Source organism: Anser anser (assembly GCF_964211835.1).
Source record: "Anser anser genome assembly, chromosome: 21".
Classification (NCBI taxonomy): Eukaryota; Metazoa; Chordata; class Aves; order Anseriformes; family Anatidae; genus Anser; species Anser anser.
The window spans coordinates 11,242,056-11,268,373 of NC_139742.1; the positions used below are offsets into that span (position 1 = coordinate 11,242,056).

Below are 26,318 nucleotides of genomic sequence, written 5' to 3' on the forward strand. Positions count from 1 at the left end.
ACTTCATGTTTGCTTGACTTGATGTCTCCTCGGCCCCATTGTATCTCCAAGTGTGGGGACGTGCAGTTCTCACCCAAGTTTTGTGCCATGGACAGGCATTAGCGGCTAGCACAGGTGATTGAGCACTGCTGTCGTATGGTGAACCAAATCAGAGGGGGTACCGAGAGGTATGTGTGTTGTGAAAGGGCTTTGGAGAAGACAGGAAATGTCAGATTTGACATTTATTTGCAAGAAACGTGTAGCCAGTCTGCTTATAATGGAAACAGAAAAGTGCACGTAGTCCTTGATGAGACTGCAGCCAGCCTGCGCCAGCAGTGCTTGGGTGACTGTGGAAACGTTAATTTCTGTGCTGCAAATCGGAGAAATCGTCCTGAGCACACAGTGGGCTTGGGCTCCTTTTTTGTCACAGGCTGTGCTCCTGGCCTCTGGAAGGCGCGGGCTGGGCCTGGCTCCTCATTAGGCGTACAAAGGCTCCGATCTCCTGCCTAGGAAAGCTTTTGGGAATGGTTTCCTGGGCTCCCACTCTAATTGCTACAGGGATTCCAGGCAGATTCCGTCATCCTTGTTTTCTGCCTGACTGGGAATCTGAGAATAAAAGGGTTCACGGCAGAATAATGAGCCTGCTGGACAGTGCACGCTCAGCAGCAATCCCTGGCATCACATGGGAGAGGAAGGGGAGGGTGGGCGACAGGGATGATGCTGGGAAGGAGGGGAAGGGGCCGTCTAAATCCGTGAACACCCTCCCTCCCCCATCGACACTGCCTCTTAAAAGAAGACTTAGAAACACTGCAGTCTTTCGGTGGGAGGAATTAGGGGGAGGTCAGGGTAGGGGCAGGCTTTTGTAAACCAAAGTCTCCTGTAAATCCCTTTCAGGCCCTAAAGCCGGATGCCTCCACCTTCGTGCACAAAGGGACTGGGGAGCTGATGGGGCCGGGAGCTGACAGAAAGCCACTGACACAGATTAACTGCTGGGTGTGTAGGAGGTGCACCAGGGCAAGGCAAATGTAACCAAAAATGGGCTGGGGTAGTGATAGCATGAACGAGAGAATGACTACGGTCAGCCCAGAAGGGGTGCGGTGGTGGTGGTGGCGTGTGATCCCGGCACGTCCTTAGCGCGGAGCACGGCATGCTGAAACTTCTCGTGGCTGGCAGAAACACGGCGAGGGCCGGGGGCAGTGAGCTGCGGTGCTGAGAGCTGTGCGGGCCCGGCCGGTGTTTGAGTAACTGGCCATGCTCTGCCGGTGGCCCCGGCCCTTTGAGTAAGTGGCTGTGCTCTGCTGGTGGCTGGGGGCCATCCTGGGGCCAGGTCCCTGTCACAGGCTGCCCACGGTTACACACACGACGCAGCAAAACCGGCAGAGAGCTGTGTGCGATGGCATGCGAGGAGAAGGCTGAGTGCTAGTGGTCCTTGACTCTCAACGTGAGGCAAAGGCAGGAGTGCCTCACCAGAAGCAGTAGCCACTTCTCAGATAACATTTGCTGTTTCCTGAGCTTTAGCTCTGCTTTGTGGCTGTTTTTTTGCAGACATTTCCAAAACACCTGCTATATAGTTGTTTGCAGAGTTACTTCCATGTCAGATGCTTTGTGACAGCGATGTGGGAACCAGCCTGGGGTGTCTGCCCCTCAGCTTCTCTCCTGTGCATCCTGGAATGGGAACCAAAGCAGAAGAGAAAGCCTGATACCAGAAAGCTGCAGTGGGATGGGAAGCTAATGACTGCTGTCTTTGTGACCTGTTTGCATTGCCTCTCTCCCTTTATGCTATTTTTATTTTTCTTTTGCAAGTATATAATTGTGTCATCAAATCCAGGGCATGTATCCTAATTCCAATACCAAGGCAGTTAGTTCTTGTTCTCTGGGCTGTTTTTCCCTTTGACCAGTCAGATTATTTCACAAAGTGAATTTAAAATTTCATTTGGAAAAGAAATGAGGATTCCTCCTATTCTTCTGCCATTTTCCATTGACAAATACACACATTGAACATTTTTTGTTGTTTTCTCTATCATGTGCCTGTGTAATCTTGTTTATGTGAATTAAATTTGCAGATATTAATAGTTAGGGCCATCAGCATGAACCTCATCGATCTCTGCTCTTCTCCTAACACCTAAAGATTTCCTGCTGTGTAAGGTTGTAGGTTGGCAACCTCTGAGATGCATGTGGTGATCGGCAGAAGAGCTTTCTTCTGTAGGGCTACTTAATGCTGACTAAAACAATGTCCGTTTTCTCAACAGGAACTTCATCCTCTGAAACTGATAGCAGCTGTTCATCATCCCCGTGTGAAAATGGTGGGAGCTGTAAGGATCTGGAAGTGGGTTATCAGTGCACCTGCCCCACACAGCCTGTAGCCTACACGGGCAAAAACTGTGAAATTCTCTATGACGCATGCATCAAACATGATTGCCCTGCCCATAGTGTTTGCAACAGGACCGAAGGACTCCTGGAATATGAGTGCATCTGTATGCCTGGCTTTACAGGTAGTGATTGTAACATTAATATTAACGAGTGTGAGAGCAACCCCTGTAAAGATCCTCATTTTGAATGTGTAGATAGTATAAATGGATACACCTGTGAATGCCAAACGGGACTGGATGGAGAAGGCTGCCAAACAGAAAGCTCTGTGTGCTCTAGCCACCCCTGCCTAAATAACGGGACGTGTGTTGAGGGTCCTGGGGACTATGCCTGCATCTGCCAACCTGGCTTCACCGGGGCCCACTGCAAAGACAACATTGATGAGTGCGCCTCCAACCCGTGCCAGAACGGAGCCATCTGCCGAGACAGGGTGAATGAGTATAGCTGTTTCTGTGTGCCTGGGTTCCAAGGATACAACTGTGAAATAGACATCAACGAGTGTGCGTCCCGGCCCTGTAAAAACAATGGCACCTGCCTGAATGAGATGGATCACTATTTGTGCAAGTGCGTCCCCGGCTACACAGGTACCTTTCATGCTCGTGTACTGGCCTGGTGGTTGGGTTACATTTTGTTGCTCATGTAGTGCCTGGTCGTGTGAGGAGCTGTCCTGAGAAGCTGTTGTTCTACAGCTGCGTCTCTGTTGCACGATTCAGATTTTTTGAGCATTTTGTACCGTGTGTGAATGATGGCATAGTGCTTGTTTTCATGGCTTCCAGGCAATAGCTGAGGCTTTGATTTCCAGGGACGGTGTGGATGTTGAGGGACATGGATCTAAGAGTGAAGGTGGGGGCACCGTCTGAGCCAGGAGTGCTAGATACCAGGTAGATGTGATTAGCCTCAGTGGGAAATTACAGGAGATGTACAAGGAAAGAGATTTAGTATCAGGAAGAATACGCTTGGTGTTATAACTAAGTCCTAACAGGTATAGCTGAGTCTGTCTGGCTTGTAGTTCTTTGTCCTGTCCTGCAGGACTTGTCTGAGGGGAGTAGTCTTTTTTGGAAGAGAGCGGCTTTTAGTTGGAGATTTCTTTTCTAGTTCTTTGATGTCTGGAGAATGTTTTTGGCTTGTGGTATGAGTATCCCTTTTATGTGTGTCTGTGCTAATGGTGACTCAGAGAGTAATCTCCACCTGTGAGTTATCTGTGAGGGAGGCAGCGGGGGGGTTCTCCTTTCTCTAGCCCTGCTTATCGGAGAGGAATGCGGCTGTACTGCACCCCTGGCTGCCTGGTACCACTTAGCACGTGAACTTTCTCAGCCTTCCTCACTGTCAGAGACTGAAGTGATTCAAGAGTTAGGTTGCTGTGAAGGAATGCTGCTGATTACCAGTGGAATGAAGAGAAGTTACGACGTCAGGAATGCGGTTAGTGATGCTGAGTCACTCTCTGATAAAAATGAACAGAGCCAAGGGAGGAAAAAAGCGGAATTCTGTAGGCCTTACGATTACCGCTGATTTTGAGTATTAAACGTGATTCTCTTTGCAAATCAGCTTCTTTTGTACATTTTCCTGAATCTTCAAATAATGATTGCGGGATTCCCCTGCCAGGGAAGTGATAAAATAACCCACGTAGCTGGAGGAGTTTGTTGTTCTCTGAGTTACTCTGATGTTGCATATGAGCCTAGGGTCTAGTACTTCGTCCTGAACTCAGAGGTTCTAGCACCACTGGCTGCCAAGGCAGGTTGTTTCCTGGTGCTCTCAGCCGGAATTTGGGTGAAGGAAGTTTTGTATGGGTATTGACAGGTTTGAAACTGCAGCTTAGGGGCCCCACATTCCTGAGGATTAGGATGGCCTTGTCCATGTTTTTAGCCTTTACCAAGCAGGAGAGATTAGATGGATTGGCAGGTGCCACTGCGATGACTAATGTTCGGAGGTGATGTCAGGCCACAGACAGCCTAAAGTGGTGGAATACAGTAGGGCAAGGTTGTTGCAGAGAGGTTTGCATGGCGGGTCTTACTCTGTCAGTGAAAGCTGGCACCAAAATTTTTGGACCAAAAATGCCTGACTTACTACTCTTGACTAGTAATATTGGAGCTAATGCCTAATTTTTAGTAACGTTTCATAATATGATGGCTTACTATTATCTAGTATCACTGTAATTAGCATTTTGCATTGCTTTAATGCTTTTTTCCTAGGTATCTCAAAGCAAGTTACAATTATTTAAACAAATGGAACAATGTTTTGGAGAAGCAGGTAGAGATCACTTTTCCCATTCCCAAAATGCATCTGCCTCTGATGTAGAACACTGGATCTGGTTAATAGCAGTTCAACACAAGTGAAGAGTACCATGTCTAACTAAAACTGTTATATAAAATATAAGAGTTATATAAATATATATATAAATATATATATATATATATATAAATATATATATAAAATATATAAGAGTTATATAAAAATTTAAATAACGCTAACTAGCAGCGTGATTCTTCTTTTCTCATCCCTGTCCCCCCTCCCCCAAAAGGATCCCCAGCCAAAACAGCTGTCCTTAGATTTTTTAGGAGTGCATGCAAGTAAGATCAAGATTTTATGGCTTACTCAGAAAATGGATGTCATTTGTGAAGTGCTGGCTGATTGACTACTTCAACGAATCTGAATGAAAGAAACAAAACCTTTGTAAATTCTGGAAACTATTCTTAGTTTTGTTGTAAGACTGAAATCCAAAAGCCTAAACAAAATAATTTTGTTTCCAAGTAAAAATTAAAGGTCCTTAATTTGTAAGAATTGCGTATTGTTCATAAGCTCCCAATGTTCTTATGGCAAAATTAGAGAAGATCATTATGCTAACCAGTTAGAGTTGATAACCTTAGGATTGATGGCTTTTGTGATTCCAGCTCAGAAGTGGAGGCAGCGCAGATATGCTTACCTGGGTTTTTAACACAGTTATTTCTCTCTTTTGTAATCAAGGTATAAACTGTGATGCTGAAATAGATGAATGTGCTTCATACCCTTGCCAGAATGGGGCCTCGTGCATAGATCACATCGGGCTCTACACCTGCACCTGTGCACCCGGTTACCGAGGAATCCAGTGCGAGGTGGACATCAACGAGTGTGAGAGCCAGCCGTGCCAGCACAACGGGATGTGCCATGACCTCATTAACAGGTGAGAAATCAGTGTTTGGACAGTTGGATACCAGTACTGATGTAAAGCTCTGCTTAGTGGAACCTGTCAAATTAGAGTAGAAATCCATCGGAAGAATTGGATTTAGTCCTTCCTACATCCCAGTGATCCCAGTGGCAGTAGTTGAGAGTGATTAATAGCAGTATGTGAGAGGACCCCTACCAGTAGCAAAACTCCTAGGATGCTCAAAGAAAGGTAGAAAATGGCTCCTGTTACTGCTTCCAGCTGACACATCAGATGCAAAGGGAAGTAATTTGCAGATCTTGATCAGCAAAAGCAGCTGCTGAGAACATACCTGTGCGTGTGAATCTGCCTTTTCACAGATGTTGTGAGCTCAGAGACTGCTGGGTTGGTCTGCTCTCTCATAAGCATGGCCTGTTTGTGTGGATGGAAATGTCTTTTTCTTCTGCCCCACAAGTGGGTTTGAGGACGAACTCCAGCTTCATTTGCTCTTTTCTCACACGGGACTCAGCAGTGAAATTAAGAGCCTCCTGCATTGCTCTGTTTTGTTGCCCCACAGTTACCATTGTGACTGCAGTGACACAGGCTTTGAAGGGGACCACTGTGAGTTGGACATCCTGGAGTGTGCCTCTGAGCCCTGTCTGAACAATGCCACGTGTGTTGAAGGAATCAAGAACTACAGCTGTGCCTGTTGGCCAGGTAGGTTAGAAATCTATCTTGTTATGCCAGCATGTAGGCACATTGCAATGGAGAGGGCATGCTAAATTGTCCTGTTGAAGAAGTAAGGAATGAACAATTGTACTGCATGGTCCAGCGTGACTTTTTTTGATTATTCAAAACAGTGAGGCTGCCACCATTTGCCTTTACAGTTCATTCCAGGATCTAATTGATCCCTTTGTTGGGAAAGGCACACTGATTCTCAACCATTAAATTTGCCTTCTCCTCTTTTCTGCCTTTTCCCATCATGTTTTTTTTTTTTTTTTTTTAATAATTAATAGTTCCCTGCAAATTGGTTATCTGGCTCTTGCCTTTGACATACTGGAGAAACTGGAGGACTCAGACTCCCTACTTGATGAGCTGCAGCGTCTTTTGGCTTTTATTCTCACTTTCAAAGCAGCCACAATAATTGGGTGACTAGTTCTAGTGAAGTGGTATGTGATGTTTACACTGTCTCCTGGCAGGTTACACAGGACAGCACTGTGAAGAGGACGTGGATGAGTGTGCAACAGATCCCTGTTACAACGGAGGTATATGCCTTGAACGATCCAACCAGTCCTATTACGGAACACGACCTGACTTCCCCAGTGATTTCAGCTATAGCCAAGCAGCCGGTTTCCTCTGTTGGTGCCAACCAGGCTTTGCAGGTGAGCTATGCAGTAAATGTTGCAACCTCACTGCACCTGTGGTTTGAGTAGATAGAAATGATGTTCAACTGAAATACTACCCACCATTTCCCTGGTTTATAAATATCTATAAAACATGGATTTAAGAGCTGTGGAAATTCCCTGGAAATAGGAGCTAAAAATAATAGTTCATTCTTTTTTAAAGAAAAAAATGAGTATGGTCCACAATTGTGCAGAGGGGAATGGTTCAGAAGTCCTGATCCTGCCCCGCTCCCTTGCATGACACTGGCAAATCACTCAGCCTTTCCTTACTTCATTTTTCATAATTGTTTCAATGATGGTATCTATTTGCCAGAGTGTTCTGCAGAGACACGCTATAGTTCAAGGAATTCTTCTGCCTTTTTAGATGACAAAAAGAGCTGCAAAACGTTAGGAATGCAGTTGTCATTCATATTGTCTCCTTCACTGATGCATGCATGCACTCAAGATGGCTGTTTGTATTTTCACTTCAAAGGGGAGACCTGCTTTATGAACATTGATGAGTGCGAGTCGCAGCCTTGTCAGAATGGAGGGCACTGCGTGGACCTTGTTGATGGCTTTCTTTGCCGTTGCCTACCAGGTTATTCAGGTAATGCTGGTGAAGGCGGGTGGCTGGAATCAGGTCAGTCTGTTTAATGCTGAGCTGCTGTATTACTGCCTGGCTGCAGGACTGGATTCCAGTCTTGGGTAGCCCAGGATGCTAAGCAGGACTGAGATAAACTGTGGGGGGCTCAGTAGTTGTGCAGAGGGAATTCTGCAGTTCAGCACTCAAATGTCAAGAGAGAACTATGTGATTTTGGTCAAGCAAGTAGATTAGACTATGGACTAGATTTTGAGAGAGAAGATCAGCTATGTAGAAGAGTCTAAGACTCTTAGACTCCTACATCTAGCAGGCCTGTATCCCGGAGTGAAAGTTCACCAGGAAAACTATTTTTTGTATATACACACAATAAATGTGAACAAAAACCACTTTCAAATAAAAACTATAAATGAAAAAAAAAGGCATTTAAAACTCTGGATGTCAAAAGCTACTGATTGTAGCAGGTTGGATCCACTGGCACATAAAACATCTGTAAAACATATCTATTCCGTATCCATTCCCTAACACCCCTGGATAATAAGAGCCAGGGATTTGGGGCTGAAGGCAGTAATTTGCAATGTTAGGAGGTCAAAAGGTCTTTGTGATGCGAGCAAATGAAGCCTTCTCTGTTTACAAGGGAGGGGGGAGTCTGGATTTGTACGCAAATGCCCTGCCTGACCCTAATGGGTCTCAATTTTCTAGCTGAGAAACTAGGGGATAGTGAGTACTGCACATCAGCTTTGTTGGGAAGGTGCACTGCTGACTAATACTAAACCTCACCTCAGTTTAGAATAGTTATTCTCAGTCTTCTTCATCTTCAGATTCTATATATACTCTCTGTTTTGAACAATTTAACACCAAAATAGTTTATAAGAAGGTAGAAGGTGGCCCCTGGCATGATCTATTTGTGCATTGTTGAGGTGGATGTAACCTTTCCGTGGTGTTCCTAGGCTGCCATCTGGTGGGCAAAAAAGAAAACCTTCCAACCTGAATAAAGGAGAAGTTTTTAACTTCTTGGAACAGCAGGTAGCAGCATTCCAGAGTCTTAGGTCTTTATTACATGGGAGTTTCCTGTTTTTCCTTCTCTGGTCATAATGGTTGAGCTGTGTAGAAGTCTGTCCAGTTGTTTCCTGGGAAGACCCATTACACAGGTATTTCACTCTCAGAATCTCAAGTCCACTCCTAGTTATCGCATTCTGTTACTGTCTGAATTCTTTGTATGGCTTTGTGGTGTGTTTGGTTTGCTTTGGATTCCTGAGGTAGGCTAGACCAAGAAAAAAAATGCTTTTTTAGGTGAGGCTTTTGAAAATAGGCTTTTACCTAAACTCTGCATTGCTACTTCTTGGGCAGTTACAGTGCTGCACTCATGAACTAAGATCTTGTCCAAAGTGCTGGCTTAACGTTCATCCTACTTGTCAAAATTCCCTCTCATGTACGTGCCCTATTCCCTTTTCTTCCTTCAGTGCCCCAGTACCCCTCACAGCGTTCAGAATTTCATTTTGCTTTGCCAGACTGATCTGTTTAATCCTTTCCAATTCTTAGCATGCTCATAGGCGGAAAAGCTGACAGGAACAGGATGGTGGGCAAAGGAGTGCTGGAGTTCATTCTGGTGCATCAAATTTGGGTTCATTAGTACTTGAAGGGGATTAGAAGCAGGTTGCTCTTCTGGATATTGCTTTTGGTGAAGGACTTTGTTTCAGCTGAGGTAGTTCTGACACGTTAACACAGTGAAAGGCTGGGAGCAGTCTCTGTGAGATCAGCGAGTGCATGTGGAGGAGTGAAGCTGACAGGGAAATAATAGCAATTAATCTCCCCTCCTTTGTCAATTAATCTCAGTACAGTCATGCTGGGTAAACAGCTTATTACTTCATATTAGGATCACAGAACAACTTTGCGAAGCTTCCCATAACGTTTCTGCTCCAAACACATTTCTGTGGCAGCTTAGATCTGCCATGAACTTGGGTTTAAGCTGCCTCCACTGATTAAAGTGAACTTGCTACTCTGAGGAATGCTTTCCTGGGGCAGCAGGAGGTTCTTTCTGTATTTTTTTTCTTCAGTCTGAAGAATTTGGGGGGTGTTAGGATAACAATGCAAGTCAGGAGAAATTCATTCTTTGCAAATTAACTGCCTCAGTGCTGTCTTAGGCTACAGCATTGGAGGGAGATGAGAAAATTCTGTCTCTGAAATGTGGTTGTCGCAGAAGCAGCGCCTCGTTCTTGGGAGAAGTACGTAATAGGTCCTGAAGAGTCGGTCCAGTGCCTTAGTTTGTGTTTTATAGAGGATGTGCCCTGAGAGGTTGTAAGAAGTGTGAATTAAAAGATTTCATGGGTATTAAATGAAGTGAGGAGAAAAAAGATTCTTTCGTAGTCTTGGAAATTATGTCAGTTGCGGTCAAGAGAAAAAGCATACTAGGAAAAGTCAATTTTTTAGGGAAAAAGACAAAATTGGTTATTTACATGTAGGAATAATTTCAGTCCATCATGTATATTGTAGACAATAGCTTAGGCCAGGACAAAAAGAAAGACCGGTGCCTCTGTTTGGAAAGAGAACTGACTTTTAACCTGCAACATGATACCACTTAGGTAGAATTTGGCTATTTCTTTAAAACATTTCAATTGCTTGAGCACAAGGAACATGTGTGAAAATTGGAAATTTCTATCTATCAATCGCATCCATTTTCTGTCATTTTTTCTGTTATGAACCCTCTGAAATATTTAGCATTATCTTGACCTTCCTCAAGAATTTTTACAAATGATTAGGTACAAAATAATTCTCTGAATTTAAACTGCGTGACTTAATCTTGTAACTCGCACGACTGCCAGTGTGTAGGAATGGGGAATTAAAACATCTAGAAAACGAATCACCTGATCCTTTAATTTCTTTAGAATCTTTCAGTTTCAAAGAACATTATAAGTTGGCTTGGAAGACATCTTATTTAAGTTTTTTATCTTCCATATCATTGTACTCTTTAGAATTTTCATGACAGTGGATTTTCCCATCCTCATGATATCTCTAACAGAACCCTAGTCTGTTATATATCCTTAACCTGATCCTGGGAAAAGAAGCAATTGCAGGTTGTAATTAGCAATATGAATGTAATGAATTTATAAAGATGTAGTGACAAGTAGGGGATCAGAATCTGTGCTGCCTTGTGCTACATGGATGAGTTCAATACCTGCATTTCCAATCAGCAGTGTACAGAGGCTGTGTATATGTGTATGTAAATGTAAACCTGTGGGTGTACAGAAATCAAAACGTGGATCTTCCTAAAGACATGTAATGTTCTCCAGTCTTCACACTGTTATACTTCATTGTTGCAGTAGACAGTTGAATAAGCACAGTTGAACAAGCACCACTCTTGTTTTCTCTTGAACAGGAACAGAAGGGTCATCCTAGCTGTTATAAATAGCATTTAAAATTGGTGCTGGGATAGGACGATGCATACATACAACCCAGATGGGGCTATCTGGGAAGTTTTAACTCCAAACAAATACTCGCCATATCCCTCCCACTTAAAATATATATGAAATTGACTGGTATGTTTGGACTGAGCTCACTCAGAAGAAAGTAAACAAACAGCCAGAGTTCTTGGAATGCTTTCTTTTAATACCTCAAAGTCATACTGCTAATACTCTGATTTCTGGGAATTTGTGTTTGCTTGGACCTGAAATTGATACTAACAGAGTCCTGAAGTTTGGGGAGAAGCTCCCAGATAACATTTCTTCGCAGAAATAACAACCTTCTCCAGGTTCCTCACAATGTGAAAGTGCAGTTCCTCTTCTAGGAACCTTACAGTATCAGAGCAGCCACATTTTTTTTTTTCCAAAACCGGATCCACAGAGGAAAAAATGAAATTGCAACATCTGATTTTATAAGGTTGCTAATGGAGATAGCGAGCTTTGATTCTGCAGTCCCATGGTTGAGCTGGTGCACTCAGCATAGAGCAGGGAATTTCCTTCCATTCAGTTCGATTTGAGAGAAACAGATCGTGGTAGTTAAACCTTGAGACTTGCCTTTGTGACTATTGTACAGTGGAAATGTTTGTGCACACAAACACACGGAAAGGGACAGATGGAGGGAGAAAACTGCACGAAGTGCTGGTCCTCTGGTCCCAGCGCTGAAAGCGTGCAGCCCCTGCCCTGCGGCGCTGCCTTCGGAACTCCCTGTATCCATGTGGTTTGGGGATGGAAACCCAGCTTTTGGTCTTAGCCTGTAAAAAGAAAAATCCGTACTCTGGCCTTGATGACAGAACTTGGCAGATTCACCTGAGGGGTGGCGAGGGCAGGAGATTGTCTCCTGACTCTCTGCTGCCGGCGCTAATGCCGCGGGCACTGCAGGGTATTAGCGTCATGCAGCGCGCACCCCCTGCCATACGCATTCTTCGTGTCAGCACTGACAGAGGCCAGCTGGGGAGGGTTAGAGCAGGGCTGGATTAGATCTCGCTGCGGCGCAGGTCTCTGCTATATTGGCCGGTTCCATCTCCAATCCCTTTTTGTCTGACTGGCATCGGGGAGCGCTTACACACGTTCTGCCGTTCCAGTGCAGCCTTTTTGCCATCCCCCACCCCCGTTCACCCCCACTTTTCTTCCTTTACTGTCACAAATGTCCACAAGGAGCCGGCCATGAAATCTGTGCTGATTGGCGTGATCCTGAAGGGAGTTTTTCTGCTAGCAGGTAACGAGCTCTGTACAGTAATTGCAATGTGTCCTGAATGCTTGCGTGCCTGCCCAGGGCAGGGGGCTGGTCGTGCGCGTAGTGGTAGCTGGAGGCGTGTGAAGGACTGAATTCACTAGGAAGGCAGAATGTTTTTATTTTGAAGAGACCTAAAGTTTTGTTTTGGAAACTTTAAGGCCAGCAATTTCCTTGTTGCCTCAAGATAAACGCAGAGCAGCCAGCATGTTCCATAGGCATCTGTGCTACGATTCTGACTTGTTTGGAAAGTCGGGTGCCTGCAGCAGTCAAACTGGGAGTTGTTCTGAGGCACAGGTCCTTGGTTTCTGCTCAGGTGTCCTTTGTAAACACACCGGTGTGTCCTACTTGTTCTCTGAAACATTACATTTGCTTTGCAGAGAATTGTTTTGCAATTTCCCTTTTTTCTTTTAATGATTTCTAAACTCCTCTATTGAGAAGTAGTTTTTGTTTTAACTCAGGGGACAAACCCTCTGCTGCCCTGTGCACTTCTCTATCTCCTCCCCCACTGTCTCCTTGAGCAGCAGTGCACGGTGGGAGAGAGAGGTCAAATCAGCGAGTTGCCATGGAAATGGCAGTAATTGTGCAAATATAATTGTGGCCGGGTCTGTTTGGTGCTGCTAATTCTCTCTCTCCTCCCACCTCTCCCTTCCTCCCCCCCCATTTTTCTTTTGGTCATAATACAAACCCTAATTAGGATGCACCAGGGAAAGGTTGCTAGGAATTCAGTTGTCTTACGGGGAGAGGGCACGCCAGCGTTGGCCAGGAAGCCCTGCTGAACTCGCGTGTTTCAAGAGCTGGGCCTGTGAATAGTCCTCATCCTTCAGGTTTTTTTGGCATGTGACAGATAAATTAGAATCTTTCTGTTTATGTGAGTTTTTCTTTTAATTTGTGTATCTGTTGAAGTATATGACTCTTACAGTATGCTCAACAAACCTTTGCTTACTAATAGCAACCAGTAAATCCTTACCTTCAGTCAGAGAGTGCTGAACATACGGATTCGCAGAACGCAGCTACAGAACAAGACTGTTCTTACCATATCAGTAACACTTCAGAATTTAGAGAATAGATTTCCATTTGAAAATAATGCAGACTGTTAAAGCTTACCAACTTGTGAGTGTATGTTTCTGACCCAGCCCCTGTGGTTACTGGGACTGTTAGTTTGAATGCTGCTAAATTAGCTGGAATGTTTGAAAATAATTGTCTCCAGATAGTAGCCTTTTAACTAACACTTGTCTCATTTTTCAGATAACGAATTCCACTAATTTGTATTTTTTAGTCTTTATAAGAAACTCATTACACATTTTAAAGTCTAATGATGTAATGAATCACATTGGCAGCATTATTTGAACTATCAAGAGTAAGAGCAATAGTAAACATTTGAGCTAAGAAATTTAAATGGTACACAGAAGACTTGGTAAGAGTAAATTGTTTTTAATATATACCTAGAAAAAGATGCCTAAGCTTTCCTCAGAGAAGCAAATTAGTTTTAAACTTCCTTTTTTAAAATCTTGTTTTTTTTTTCTGATGTAGGGAAAGTTCCTTTATTTTGCTGGAATCCCCTTCTTCATTTACACTCGGTACTCTGCAACCAAACCCAAAACTACAGACCCCTCTGCTGAGATGAAATTAGCATCTAGGAAGCAATACGTAATTGAAATCTCCTGTCTTACTGTGGTGTAACTGAAGAATTTGACAAACTGGAGATCTTCAAACAAAGTTGACAAAAATTATTGGTGATAATAGAGGAGACGAGAGGGCAAGAAAGCTGGCTGGCAAAGGGTTTGATCATCACAAGGCGTATAACGAGTCAGGGAAGCAGCACTGGGCTAACTGCTATGCCAGGGCTCACAGTGGCTTCCAGGAAAAATCTGTTGTTAGCCAGATTTGTAGAACTCTGGTGCAGTCTCCTCTGTTACCAGTTTGTTTTAAAAACTGCTTCAAACTCAAGGCTGACACTGCACCGGCTTCTAGGAGAGCCAGAATATGTTGTGTTGTTTTAGAGGCCTTTTCCTTCTCCTGCCTTAGCGCTCTGAAGGCTGGCTGTTTGCTGGCAGAAACAGCGGCAGCAATAAAGACAACATTTGTTTTTAGTTTCTCTAGGAAAAGCTGCCCTTCTCTCTGCTGCTGAGCATTTCCTTTGCCTGCTCGTGAGCCGTGAGGTTAGACAGCAGCGTGTAAAGACCTGAACTGCCAGCTTGTTCTTTTCACCCATTTCCAACAAATAATCGAGAAATCAAACCAGCTGCGTCCCATGGGAAAGCTTGGTGTTTAATTAGCCACCAGCCCGGGGTTGTGCACTCTCCATGGGGACTAATTTGCCACCTGGTGTGAAGCGCTCACCCACAGGTGTCAGCTGGGAGCCTGGGAAGCAGCGCAGGCAGGTGTCCTGCTGCTGCTCCGTGGGCAGAGCACGGCCAGAGGAGACACGGTTGGGCTGGGAGAGGGGCAGGGGGTACCGGGGCTCTCTCCTGCTGCCAGCTGGTGCCTGCCTGCCCGCCTGGCCTTCTCAGAAAGGCAAAAATTCGTGGCATCTCTGCTTTTGTTACTCAGTCTAATGCTATTTTCTTCTCTTTGCCCTGGTAAACATTAACAGCTCTGATCTCAAATGGGTGGCGTGTCAAGCACTCAGGGCTGTGCTGAACCTAACTGTCTCTCCGGTACATTTGACAGCCTCTCCCCGTAAGTCCGACCGCAAATCTGCCTCTTGCAGCTTGGAGAGTCCTTCAATCCACTGATAAGTCAGAAAACCCACTCCACGTAGTTCTACTGCTCTGTTTTTTCTGAATTCCAGCTGAGTTCTTCCCCTCTTCTCCCACCCTGGGATTCTCCAGGCCTAGAGACATCCTGTATGTTGTAGTTATTCCAACACATTTCCTTCAGTGCGGCCATAACTTTGTGCCAGGATCTCGATTCTTCTCTTGCTTCTTCCTTGAATGTCTCAGTTTCCTCAACAGTTTTCTCGCCAGTTAAGATCACACCCCAGGGTCTGTGTGCTGAGCACTAATTGCTGGGGAAAAAATGCTGTGCTGAGGTGGTATTAACAACTGAATCCGTCCATCACCTGAGCTCCTCCTCAAGGCAGACATTACTGGCCAAATTCCGTGCTTTTGTACAGTCACTACACACAGTAGTTCTCTTAGTTTAAGAAGAGAGGTGCAGCCATGTCCTAGAGGAATCTGAGGTGATGTTGCTGACAGAACAGCTCTAGCACAGCTGGAAGAGCAGAATTACCAGAGCCTCCCATTTCTGTTTCAAGGCTTCACAGAGCATGATACATGTTACGGCCTTACACTGATACAAAAGAACACTTTGGAGCTGGAAGCTGGTGTTGAGTCTTCACCTATCTGCGCAGATAGCAGTGCCAACAGCAGCCAAACGCTCGCTCTGAAAGGAGTAAGTTGGTCAGGCAGCAGGGTTGCAGGGGTTTGTGCAGGACTGTCATTGCTGGGGTGTGAGGCGGTTCCCAACATCTGCATGCAGATTCAAGAAGCTTCGTATCTTTTAAAATTTCTTTTATCACATTTCATCAAGTCCAGCTCCAGTACTTCTAATGCGCCATCTCCCCTCATCTCGTTTTCCCTCAGGCAACTCTCTAATCTCTTTGACATGCTCATTCTGGCTAGTGGCTTTTCTTTACAAATGTCTTTTGTGTTTTGATTCCCCTCCTTTGTGCGTGAATTCCTTCTTTTTCTTTCTGCTGTCCTCATTCTGCTTGCTGGGTAGATTCTGTATGTAATACTATTAGATCAGGATAATCCCTGCTTGGCTTATCTGTGTGACTGTCTCTGAAGATTAGTGAAAACCGATGTTATGGGCCAGATAAACAGTGAACTGGTTTAGGAGGGCTCTTCTGTCAGTCTGGAGATGCTCAGGAAAATGACAGCTGATTTTCGTTAACCAGATTTGAGTGTAATGGCTTGTAATTTACTTGAGCCCTGTTGGGATCCATGTGCCTCGAGGAGACACACTAACTGCACTGCAGTACTTTTTACCCAGTTCACTTCTGCAGGACTGGACAAAACTGAAATCAGCTTCAGTGCAAGTATGACAAAGTGCCTGTGGAGCATGTTTTGTTTGTTATTTGGTAATGATCTGAGTTTTGTGAATGTTTTACCACTGGAGGGTTGTCTGGGATTGTTTTCCAAAGTACGGAATTTGAATTTTCTTAACTGAGTCTTTCCAATAACTTCCATGGCTGGTGACCCAGTTTGATGCTGTCTGCAACAATGGTGCCCAGAGCATGCTCCAGTCAGATCTATAGACTTAACGTGAGTCTAAATGTACCAAATCTATGTATGAAAGACATAAAATCCTTGTCTGTGCTGTCTTGTCCCTTTAATACCCTCTGCTTGCTCTCATGCATGCTGATCAGCTATGGTGTCTGAGATTGTCTGGGAGAGGGCAGTGGGGCTGTTGGATGACGCAGGCTGACTGGCCGAAGCTCTGCAGACAGCACCCTCTTTGCAGCACCTGGAAGGACAGCACAGAATTCTCTCTCTGTTGCTTGTACGTTAGTGGTAGGCCACTCTGGTGAGCGCAGGGGCTTCTCGCTGGCAGCCCTAGGGCTTCTCTGGTTTCCTGAAGAGAACAGCTTAGGGACTGGCAGTGCTGGGGAGGGCGGTCTGTGCCTCACTGGCTTGCTCAGGGGAAGGGAGTCACAATCCCCTGCAGTGAGATCCCGTTTCTAAATCTCTTTCGCAGGTGTGGAATGTGCTGTTAACATCAATGAGTGTGAGGAGGGTCCCTGCAAGAATGGAGCTGTCTGTGAGGATGGCATTGCTGACTATACCTGCCACTGTGCCCCTAGCCAGGATGGCATTGTATGGGGAGGGAAGAACTGCTCTGTCAAGCTCACTGGGTGCCAGACGCATGACTGCCAAAATGAGGCCTTGTGCATCCCCACCTACCAAGCTGAGAGCCACGGCCACCTGTGCCAGTGCCAGCCTGGTTTCTTTGATGCCACATGCTCAACACCAACAACATTTTCCTTTGCTTCCAGAGGGTATCTCCTCATTGAGCTGCCCGTGAACAATCAGAGCAGGAGGGAGATAGCAGGAGATCAGCTTCCCAGTGTGTCCCTCCGGTTCCGAACCACCTTGCCCAGCGCCATCCTTTTTTACCGAGGCCATGAAGCTGAATACTTGTTCCTGGAGCTCTTTGATGGCATTCTGCATGCAGGACTGAAGAGGGAGGATGTTGGGTACCTGCTGCTCCTGGAGGGGCTGAGAGTTGATGATGGCCATTGGTATAAAGTTGAAGTTATTTTGCAGAGCACTTTGCAGCTAAAGCTCTGGCATGACTCTTGTGAAGCAGGTGTCTGCCTGCGGAGCTCTTCTGTCCCTCACGGCACGGCTTCCATCCCGCATGCCTTCCTCAGCATGTATATCGGAGGTGCTGGGGATCCAATGGCCAGCAACACACAGAGCCAGCAGGGCTTTGTTGGCTGCCTGCAAGACGTGCAGGTGGATGCTGAAGCTGTGCTGCCGGTGGATCTCCCGGTGAACGAGTCGTCCCCAGTGAGGCTGGGCTGTGACCGGACGGAGTGGTGCCTCTCCAGGCCCTGCTCTCACGGAGGGCTGTGCGTGGACCTTTGGGCAACGTTCAGGTGCGACTGCTCCAGGCCATACGGAGGCCCTGCGTGCTCCTACGGTAAGTGCCACGGGATTTACATCTGCCAGCTCATCTGTCAACTGGGGCTTCAAAGATACTAGATAAGCATTGATGTTAGCTCCAGAAGCAGTATTTTCTACTTGACCAGAGAGAAGAATAAAGCAAATGCCTCTGTAAATAAAATTCTCATTGATCCCTTGTCTGTCACTTGCTCCTGCAGGAAAGACTGTCAGGTTTGTGGTGCAGACACAATTCCTTGTTGAGGCTCTGACTTTGTATCAGATCTTTGTATCAGATCTAAGTGATTGTAGGAGGGCAGGGAGGTTGTTGGACTACAAAAAGCTGAGCTTGATTTTTATTTTAGGGTTAATAGGAATGTATTGCTTTATAAATAAAATAGTGTTAAAGGAAGCTCTGTGACAATTTGCAGTTAAAACCACACCCATTTGCACTGTTGTGTTCCTGCAAGGCTTATATTAATATTGCCCATTTTTGTTTAATTCCTGAGCCTAAATATAGCAAGTACAAAGTTGTTCTGCTGTTACCAAATTTACAAGTTTCAAAAGCAACTTGGTGGTTTAGAAGTCCTTGACTAAATCTGCTGGGTGGCAAGGTCTCTGCTAGATCTGCTTTTCCCCCTTCTGCTACTTGTGTGTTCTAAGTTCTTCCCCTCCAGAGAAAGCAAGGACACTTTCGCCTACATCCTAATTTTAGACCTGTGTGGGGAGGAAGCAAAATTACCCTGATACACGTTGAAAATCTTGGGAAGAAAGGTCTTGTCCCATTCACAGAGGTTACAGTGCCCTGTGCCAGCTGCATTCCCCTTGTCATGGAGCTGATGCACGTTTCTTTTTCTCTTCCAGAGCGCCCAGCAGCAACATTTGGCCTGGAGAATTCTACTAGCTTTGCCTCTTTCATCCTTTCTGATAGCCTTGGTGCTGACTTCAACATCTCCTTTTTCATTCGTAGTTTGAAACCTAATGGTTTGCTGCTGCAAATCAGCAATGAAACAGACCCTTGCCTCACTATATACTTGAAGAATGGCAAGCTAAAGATAGAGATGTTATCTACAGATACTGTGACATTCCCAGAAAGTGTAATTGATGGGAGAAGACATTTGGTAGCTCTGTCTTTCCAAGGAGGAGTTGTTGGTGCCCACCAATCAGACACATACGTGGAGCTGGGACACCTTGTAGGAACACCTCTTTTAGCTGGCTATGAAGTGTATATCGGTGGGCGTCCTGACCCAGACAGCGCTGACGCGTGGGGAGGCTACTTTAAAGGCTGTTTGCAAGACATCCAGCTGAACAACCACAGAATAGAGTTTTTTCAGGTTGAGAACTACAGTCTCCCACAGGAGCAAAATGTGAATCTGGTAAATGGATGCATCTCTGATGACACCTGCAAGGTAAGAAGTCTCTTGTTTCTCTCTACATGTGTGCAGTAGTTTATTATAGGTCTGTGATTATAAAATTGTTTGACTGCTGCTTTTACCAGCAAAATGAGTTTTTTAAAGTATTGAAGGAAATAGTACATGGTCCCAGACACACTTGTTTCACTCTATATCCTACACACAATTTAAGCACCAAGTTTTCTCTAGTTCCCTTTACAGCCTCCTCTTTTATGGGCTGCCCAGGGAAGTGGTTGAGTCACCTACCCTGGAGGTCTTTAAAAGACGTTTAGATGTAGAGCTTAGCGATATGGTTTAGTGGAGGTCTTGTTAGTGTTAGGTCAGAGGTTGGACTAGGTGATCTTGGAGGTCTCTTCCAACCTAGATGATTCTGTGATTCACTCAGGAATTCATCGCTTCAGCACCAACAGCTCAAGGAACTGTCCTCATGGTGCCCTTAGAGGAAGCTGCCTCTCCTTTATGCCACCATATTTAAATGTAGGGGAGCTACGCTCCGTAATGGTTGTCCTTCCTGCTCGTGGTGCTATGAAGTGTTGTCACTTCTCTGGCATTAGGTGTGTCCTGCCAGTGACAGAACACTGTGGGGCTCTCAGGAGCTTTACAGCTGCTTTCACCTGTTTCACACCTTTCCTCTTGTGTCTGGTGGTTTTGTTTTCATTCCTTCTGTGAAATGTTGGTTACTTTAGTTGGCTATAATTAGGCACTGTTTGCACAGTGTGTTGCTGTAGGGGTGTTAAGTATTATAATAGTGCTGTAGTGTGTTTTGATGTCATGAGATGTCAAATACTTTGACTAAATGAGGCTGAACCTGCAGGGATTGGAGCCTTTTCTATTTGTTTCTAATAGTTTAGAATTGCCTTTAGCTTATGATGACTTTTCTCAATTTTATGTATTTAATCAGCAATTACCTGACTTCATTAGGCTTCTTAGTAGATAGATTACCATTATTTCCGTGCTGTCTGATTTTTATTTTTTATTTTTCCTTTTTTGCTCAGGCAGGAAAGGAAAACTGTTACTAGCAGAAAGGGGAAGCAGAACGGGACATCTGTACTCTTAGACCTCACTGTCACGATGTAACTCCTGTCTCTCTATCCTTTTTTCATAGGATAACTTTTCAAATCTGAGAGCTGCAGACTTCTCTAGTGTGAAACTATGGGAAAAACTCCCTCATACGTCCTGTAATATTACTGATTTGGGCAGCTGTTTGCTTTGATTTGAACACACACAGACAAAAAGAACCAAAAAACTAATCTGAAGAATAGCAGACTCTGGTAGATAATTCATATCAGAGGCCATAACAACAAGAATAGTAGCAAGCAAGGGCGTGTTTTCTTCTCTCAAATAACTAGATACAAACCGTCAATAGTAACGTTGTACTGCCTGGTGTGATATGTGTGAAACCCCTCTTTGACAGAGCGATGAGGACTGGTGCCCAAACCCTGACTGCTGTGCGTGTGTGCACCTGAAATCTGTAGATTTTGCAACAGCTTGAAGTTCAGCATGTGCAGACCAGTAGCAGTGGGTGAGATGTTCTCCGAAGCACAAGTTCCTTGCAGATGTCCTGTCAGCTGTCCTTTTCCAAACTGATGGAGTTCTGTCTAGAGAGTTTCTGTCAATCAGCAGTGGCTGTAGGGAGAGGCATGGTCTCAGGAACTGCTTGCATAAGGACCCTTGTGCTTCCTTTCCTACCATTGATTCACTATTTTAATTATCCTTATTTCTGATTCAAACACTGCTTGTAGTAATCTCTGTTGTCACGTTTCTTTCTACCAAGTTCTCATAGATCTGAACATGAATTGCACTGCTCCTGCATTGCACTATTTTGTTTTTCAGTCCGAGCCATGTCAGAATGGTGGCAGATGCATCGTCACTTGGAATGATTTCCATTGTAGCTGTCCAGCAAATTTCACTGGGAAATATTGTGAAGAGAGAGTCTGGTGTGAAAGTGACCCATGTCCTGAAGCTACTACATGTATAGACGTTCTAGCAGGATATGTGTGTAAGTACTGTTTTCCTGTGTATGTATTAGTAAAGTCTGTGTGTGTGTTAGTAAAGTGTCGACAGTCAGTATTTCTCATTCATACTATTGCAATAAACACAAACACGTGCTGCAACAACAGTGCTGCAATTAGCAAGCTGGGAATGATGCCCAAGTAGGCACTCTCAGGCAGCATGCATTTTATGGATTTACCACCACTTTGTGCTAGAGCAAAGATTGTACTCAAAGGTGTTTTCTGTCTGACAGAATGACAGTTCTGTATGACTTTATCAGGGAGGAGCCAGTTCACTGTTACGCCTGCCTTATCATCACTGCAATGCCATCTTGTTTTCCATAATGTTCCTCCCTTTCAAGAGTCTCAGTTGTTTGACCAAGTAAGACACAATTAAGTGTTGCAAATGTGTCTGTTTTCACCTAAGACAGAACCATGAATAATGAAGAAAGCTAGTTAGCTAATGATTCCCTGCTGGGGAGGGAATGTTGTTGGAGGCTACGAAATGTCCTGAACTCGGTGTTGGTGTGTTCCCTGCTCTGCCACTTCTCAGCAGCCTCTGATGTATTACTTTCCTGACTTACACTCTAGTTTTTCTATACTAGCATAAGGGGGATAGTTGTATTTTTGTGCTGTGCTGTGACACTAATGAGTAAAAATCGGTACACAAGAGTTGGATATTATTATTAGAAGTGTAAGTGTAAACAGGAAGAGCTTTAATGATGCCAGCTGCTAGGCCTGTAATCCTACTCACACTAAGCTTACATGATTCTTAAGGGAGGGAACCCGCCAAGAGTTCGCCATTGGTCTGTCTCTAATATTACACCTACTGTCTTTCAAATCCCTGATGCTCTACCCCTTTATTTATAGGTCTGGCTAATGCAACATTTAATAGTGACGGTGCCATTGAATTTACCACCAACGCATCAGTGACCAGAACGCTGAGCAGCCTCCACATGGATTTCAGAACCAGGGACGAAGATGCTGTTTTGCTTCGGGCTGTGGAAGAAGTGGATTCCCTCCAGATAGCCATTAAGAACTCCTCCCTCCTTGTTGACATCAGGAGTGGGAACAGTATTGAAGGTGTCAGCTTCCTGACTAAGAAGTCTGTCACGGATGGTGCCTGGCACACAATCTCTGTGTCTATGGAAGAGCCATCTGCACTTTCCTCCAGATGGGTGGTTCACTTGGATGGGTCTGTTAACGTGACTCTGCAGGGAAATGCTGGGAACTTGGACTTCTTAAAGAACAATGCACTGATTGTTCTAGGTGAAAACTTCACTGGCTGCCTCGGACAAGTGAAGATAGGGGGTATCTACCTGCCATTCACTGCCCACCTCTCGTACCCTCAACCAGAACAGTTTCAGCAGTCCAGCAGAAGGACCGTCCAGCTGGGATGCACGGGGGCAGATGTTTGTGCGTCCAGCCCGTGCCTCAACGCCGGCACCTGCCAGGACTTGTTCAACTCCTTCAGCTGTGCCTGCAGCGCTGGCTGGGGTGGGCTGCTCTGCGAGTCTAACATTGACGACTGCCAGCCAAACCCTTGTGTTCATGGCAATTGTGCTGATGCAGTAGCAGATTTTCAGTGTGACTGCTTCCGGGGATACATTGGGAAGAAGTGTGACATCAATGTGGATGACTGTGTGCGGCACCAGTGCCAAAATGGAGCCACCTGCATTGATGGGGTTTATGGCTACTCCTGCAAGTGCATGCCACAGTTTTCAGGACCTCGCTGCGAGTAGGTGCCTTGCTTGGTTTGAAGGGGGATAGAGAAGCCCCCAGATAAATTGGACTTTTGCTTTGGAACACTCCAGGAAAAATTTTCACTGTGGGTATCTGGTAGATATAGCACCTAAATTCTGCTGTTAATTTGAAGGTGCTGTCCAGGTCCAAATCCTCACAGAAAGGTTCTTGGCCACAGGATAAGGAGCCTTCTTTCTTATGCGGGTCATCCTCATGTTACATTTCAGAGCTGTTTAAAGTGCAAGTACTATAGCCCATCACCACATCCATCTTGCATTCCTATAAAAATCCATCTTCTGTAGGATTTGACACCCATCTGACATGTTGTTGTACTGATTTAACAAAGCCAACCCACTTCCATGCTTATGAACTGAAAGGAACCTCATGGCCCCCAGAGGATGGAAGCAGGTTGTGTTCTAAAGTTTCAGGTGTACTGAATGCACTAGAGTGCTAGGAATGGTCCCACACAGGATGGGTTTCTGGGCAGTGTGCAGGAGAGAGACAATCTAATCTGTGCTGAAAATGGTACATAAGGTTTATATTTATAGCACTTGTATTTGTTTGGAAAAACTCCAGCATACGTTAGTCACAAAGGTATGTCTCATATTGGTAAAGGAAGCAGGAACCAACATATTCTTTAGACTTCCATATGCTTGTGCCTGTTCAAATTGAACAATGAGATAGATGCTTACATGGTTGAACTTCCTGTTGTTTTACTTTGTTTCTGGTGCAGATGATTACCTAGTGCATGCATTATTCTTTTTGTGGCCTAGCTGCGCTACAGTTTGGTATTCCAATATGGTATTCCTGTCTCTGCATATATTTTTCTCAGCAGGAATAGGAAACTGTGAAAGAGTCCTAGTACTGATAGTGCTTGTGCATATTCTGCTAGCAGCACAAACTTGTTTCTGGGCACGTTTAAAATTATATGCTGATATTATGGATTATTTCTGACACTTCTCCCTTCTCAACTTGTGTCAAAGTCCTTCCTACAAAAAGCAGTGACTATGCTTATGACCCTTGTCAGCACAGTCTCCACTGTATCCGAGCTTTAAAAGCTGCCTTTTGTTTTTCCCAGATGGCCATTCCCACCTGAGCAGTGTGGTAAGAACTTCACTTGTCTGAATGGTGGCACGTGCATCACCGAGACCTGGGGAGCCAACTGCAGTTGCAAGCCTGGTTTCACTGGAAGGAAGTACGTGCTATTTTTCTGCAAAGGAGCTTGTGCTCTGATTCTTACATCCATGGGATACCTGAACAGGTTCAAATGTTTCATCCTCTCATATATCCTTTTGCCATTCAAACAACTGCTCCAAAATTGTAAACCAGGTGTTATTTTTAGAAGAGGTGGGCTTGGTATGATACTGTTCACATAACCAGTTTTCACAGTATGGAGTGCTTCCAACTATTTCTTTTGCCTCATGAGGATTCGTTAACTGTACTAGAGAACCTTATTGGGTTCAATCATTCAGAAATGACAAAAGGAGGATTGGTGCAAAAGGGTAAAACTTCCATGTTGCTGGACCCTGCAGAAAGCACGTGAAAAAGATGCAACAGGAGCTTTTCAAACAAATGAGGCTTTTGTAGGCTGTATGATCTTGTGTTCTATGTCACAAAAACATATGAGAAATTTCATTTAATTCTAACACGCTTTTCTTTTCCAGTTGTCAAATTAATATAAATGAGTGTGATCCAAATCCTTGCCAGAACGGAGGTACATGTCAAGACTCTGAGAACAAATACGAGTGTTTGTGCAGTGCCAGCTACACTGGAGAGCGCTGTGACATTAACGTAAGCACTTCCTCATCTTTGCTTTTGGAAGCTCCTGTCTGTTCTTCCAAACTTTGAGTTGTGAGAAGCAGCAGAAGTAGGCTCAGCAGAATCCTTGGGTAGTAGGACATTAGTGGTACTGCCTGTATATTGTATGTGTCTTGGCTAAAGCGCACTGGTAAGCACAGTTGGCACCAAAAAAACATGAAGTGTGAAATAAATTTTTTGGCAATGCTGTTGTATGTTAGTCTTCAGCATACAAGTAATTGCAGCAAATACTTCTTAGAATCTGCATGTTCTGCCAGATGGTTTCCAGGGCTGTCTCTTGGACTTCCCTTAGATTTTTACCTTGGACAATAATCAAACTACTGCAGTTGGACCTACCAAAAGGAGATATTACTTACCTGCCTTATGCTCATAGCGGTGGTACAAAAAGAAAACTAGAGATTTTAGTTACATCATTTTTAAAATAAGAACAAAGAAGACAAATTTGATTCAAAGCCAGTAATGACTGGCAGCAAATTTGAGTCTTGTGGATTGTTAAGGCTGTTTTCACTTTCACAGTGTAAATAAGGAGGTAAGAATAGACAAAAAATATGAAGGGGTGGGGAGGACCAGTTAACAGTGAATGAAAACTTCTCTAGTTTCTATTAAATAGGAAGTTGTTGGGTAATATAAAGTGCACAAATCGCAGGAAAACTGGAAATGGCTGAGCCAGCTGAGTGACTGGGTTACAAGGTGTGACAGAGGTGTGTAATGTACCAAATAAAGGGACAGTGTCTCAAAAGTGAGATATTCAGTTGTTAAAGGGTTAAAAATACTTTTTTATACTGAATACTTTTTAAATACTTTTTTAATGAGTGGAATACTTTCCATTCACCACCTTGCACAGCCTCCCAGTTTCCTAGAGAATGGAGTTTGAGCTAGCATTTTGTCTTGCATGAGCGTCTCTCTCTCTCCAAAGATCATCTGGGTAGAAATAGATGTGTTTGAGATAGGAAGTCAGATGAAATCAAGCTAAGTGTGATTCAAGTCTAAGTGAAAATGTAGCATGCTTCTTTCTGCTGAGTCTGCTTCTGACCAGATGGGCAGCCTTTGTGATGCTTTACTTTTTCTCCATAAGGGAAGTATTGTTGTCTGAGCCCAGAATCCTTCCTGCATGGAAGCTGTTAAATCATACGCTTACTTTTTCTCTGTAAAGATGTTGCATGGACAGGTGGCTTGTGTGGTAACCTGGGAATGCACTAACCCATACTGCATGGAACAGACTGCGCACCAAGGTGGGGTCTGCTGCTGTTGCTGTTACTAAGGCTCGTATAGTGCATGTGCCATGAGGTCGCTCCTGACACTTCCAGTTTACATGCATAGATTCTTTCAGGTACCTCCGCTTCTTCTGTTCAAAGACACTTCTTGTAGATTCCTTCTGTTCGTTCTCACCATCTGCATTACTTTTTTGCAGAACAGTCTTTCCTTTCCCTCTTAATAGGACAGTGCCTGTGGTGGGGGGGCAGGGAGAAGGACACACTGCGGCTGACAGGCGTTTGCTGTTAATGGTGGCTGTAGAAGCAGAGGGGTCAGCTGCGTTCTCGCTCTTCCTCCCTCCCACCAACAGTAGCAAGTAAGGAGCATGCAACAGGCAGTAGGAGCAGACTTCTAA

The 26,318-nt window shown here is 44.7% G+C and overlaps 1 protein-coding gene across 13 annotated transcripts in view; it reads left to right on the forward strand.

The window, feature by feature from the left end:
* CRB2 (crumbs cell polarity complex component 2) overlaps positions 1-26,318 on the forward strand; it is a 147,053-nt gene that overhangs the window by 115,417 nt on the left and 5,318 nt on the right. For 11 of the 13 annotated variants that reach the window (XM_083806937.1, XM_083806944.1, XM_083806941.1 and 8 more), the window contains 11 exons: positions 2,229-2,930; positions 5,308-5,503; positions 6,042-6,181; positions 6,664-6,846; positions 7,340-7,453; positions 16,838-17,785; positions 18,610-19,154; positions 20,991-21,156; positions 22,019-22,886; positions 23,970-24,086; positions 24,556-24,682. In XM_083806937.1, the coding sequence (XP_083663063.1) occupies positions 2,229-2,930; positions 5,308-5,503; positions 6,042-6,181; positions 6,664-6,846; positions 7,340-7,453; positions 16,838-17,785; positions 18,610-19,154; positions 20,991-21,156; positions 22,019-22,886; positions 23,970-24,086; positions 24,556-24,682 (4,106 nt within the window). Of the gene's footprint in view, positions 1-2,228; positions 2,931-5,307; positions 5,504-6,041; positions 6,182-6,663; positions 6,847-7,339; positions 7,454-16,837; positions 17,786-18,609; positions 19,155-20,990; positions 21,157-22,018; positions 22,977-23,969; positions 24,087-24,555; positions 24,683-26,318 lie in introns of those variants that run through there. The other 2 variants (XM_083806940.1, XR_014574384.1) reach the window with 2 other exon arrangements.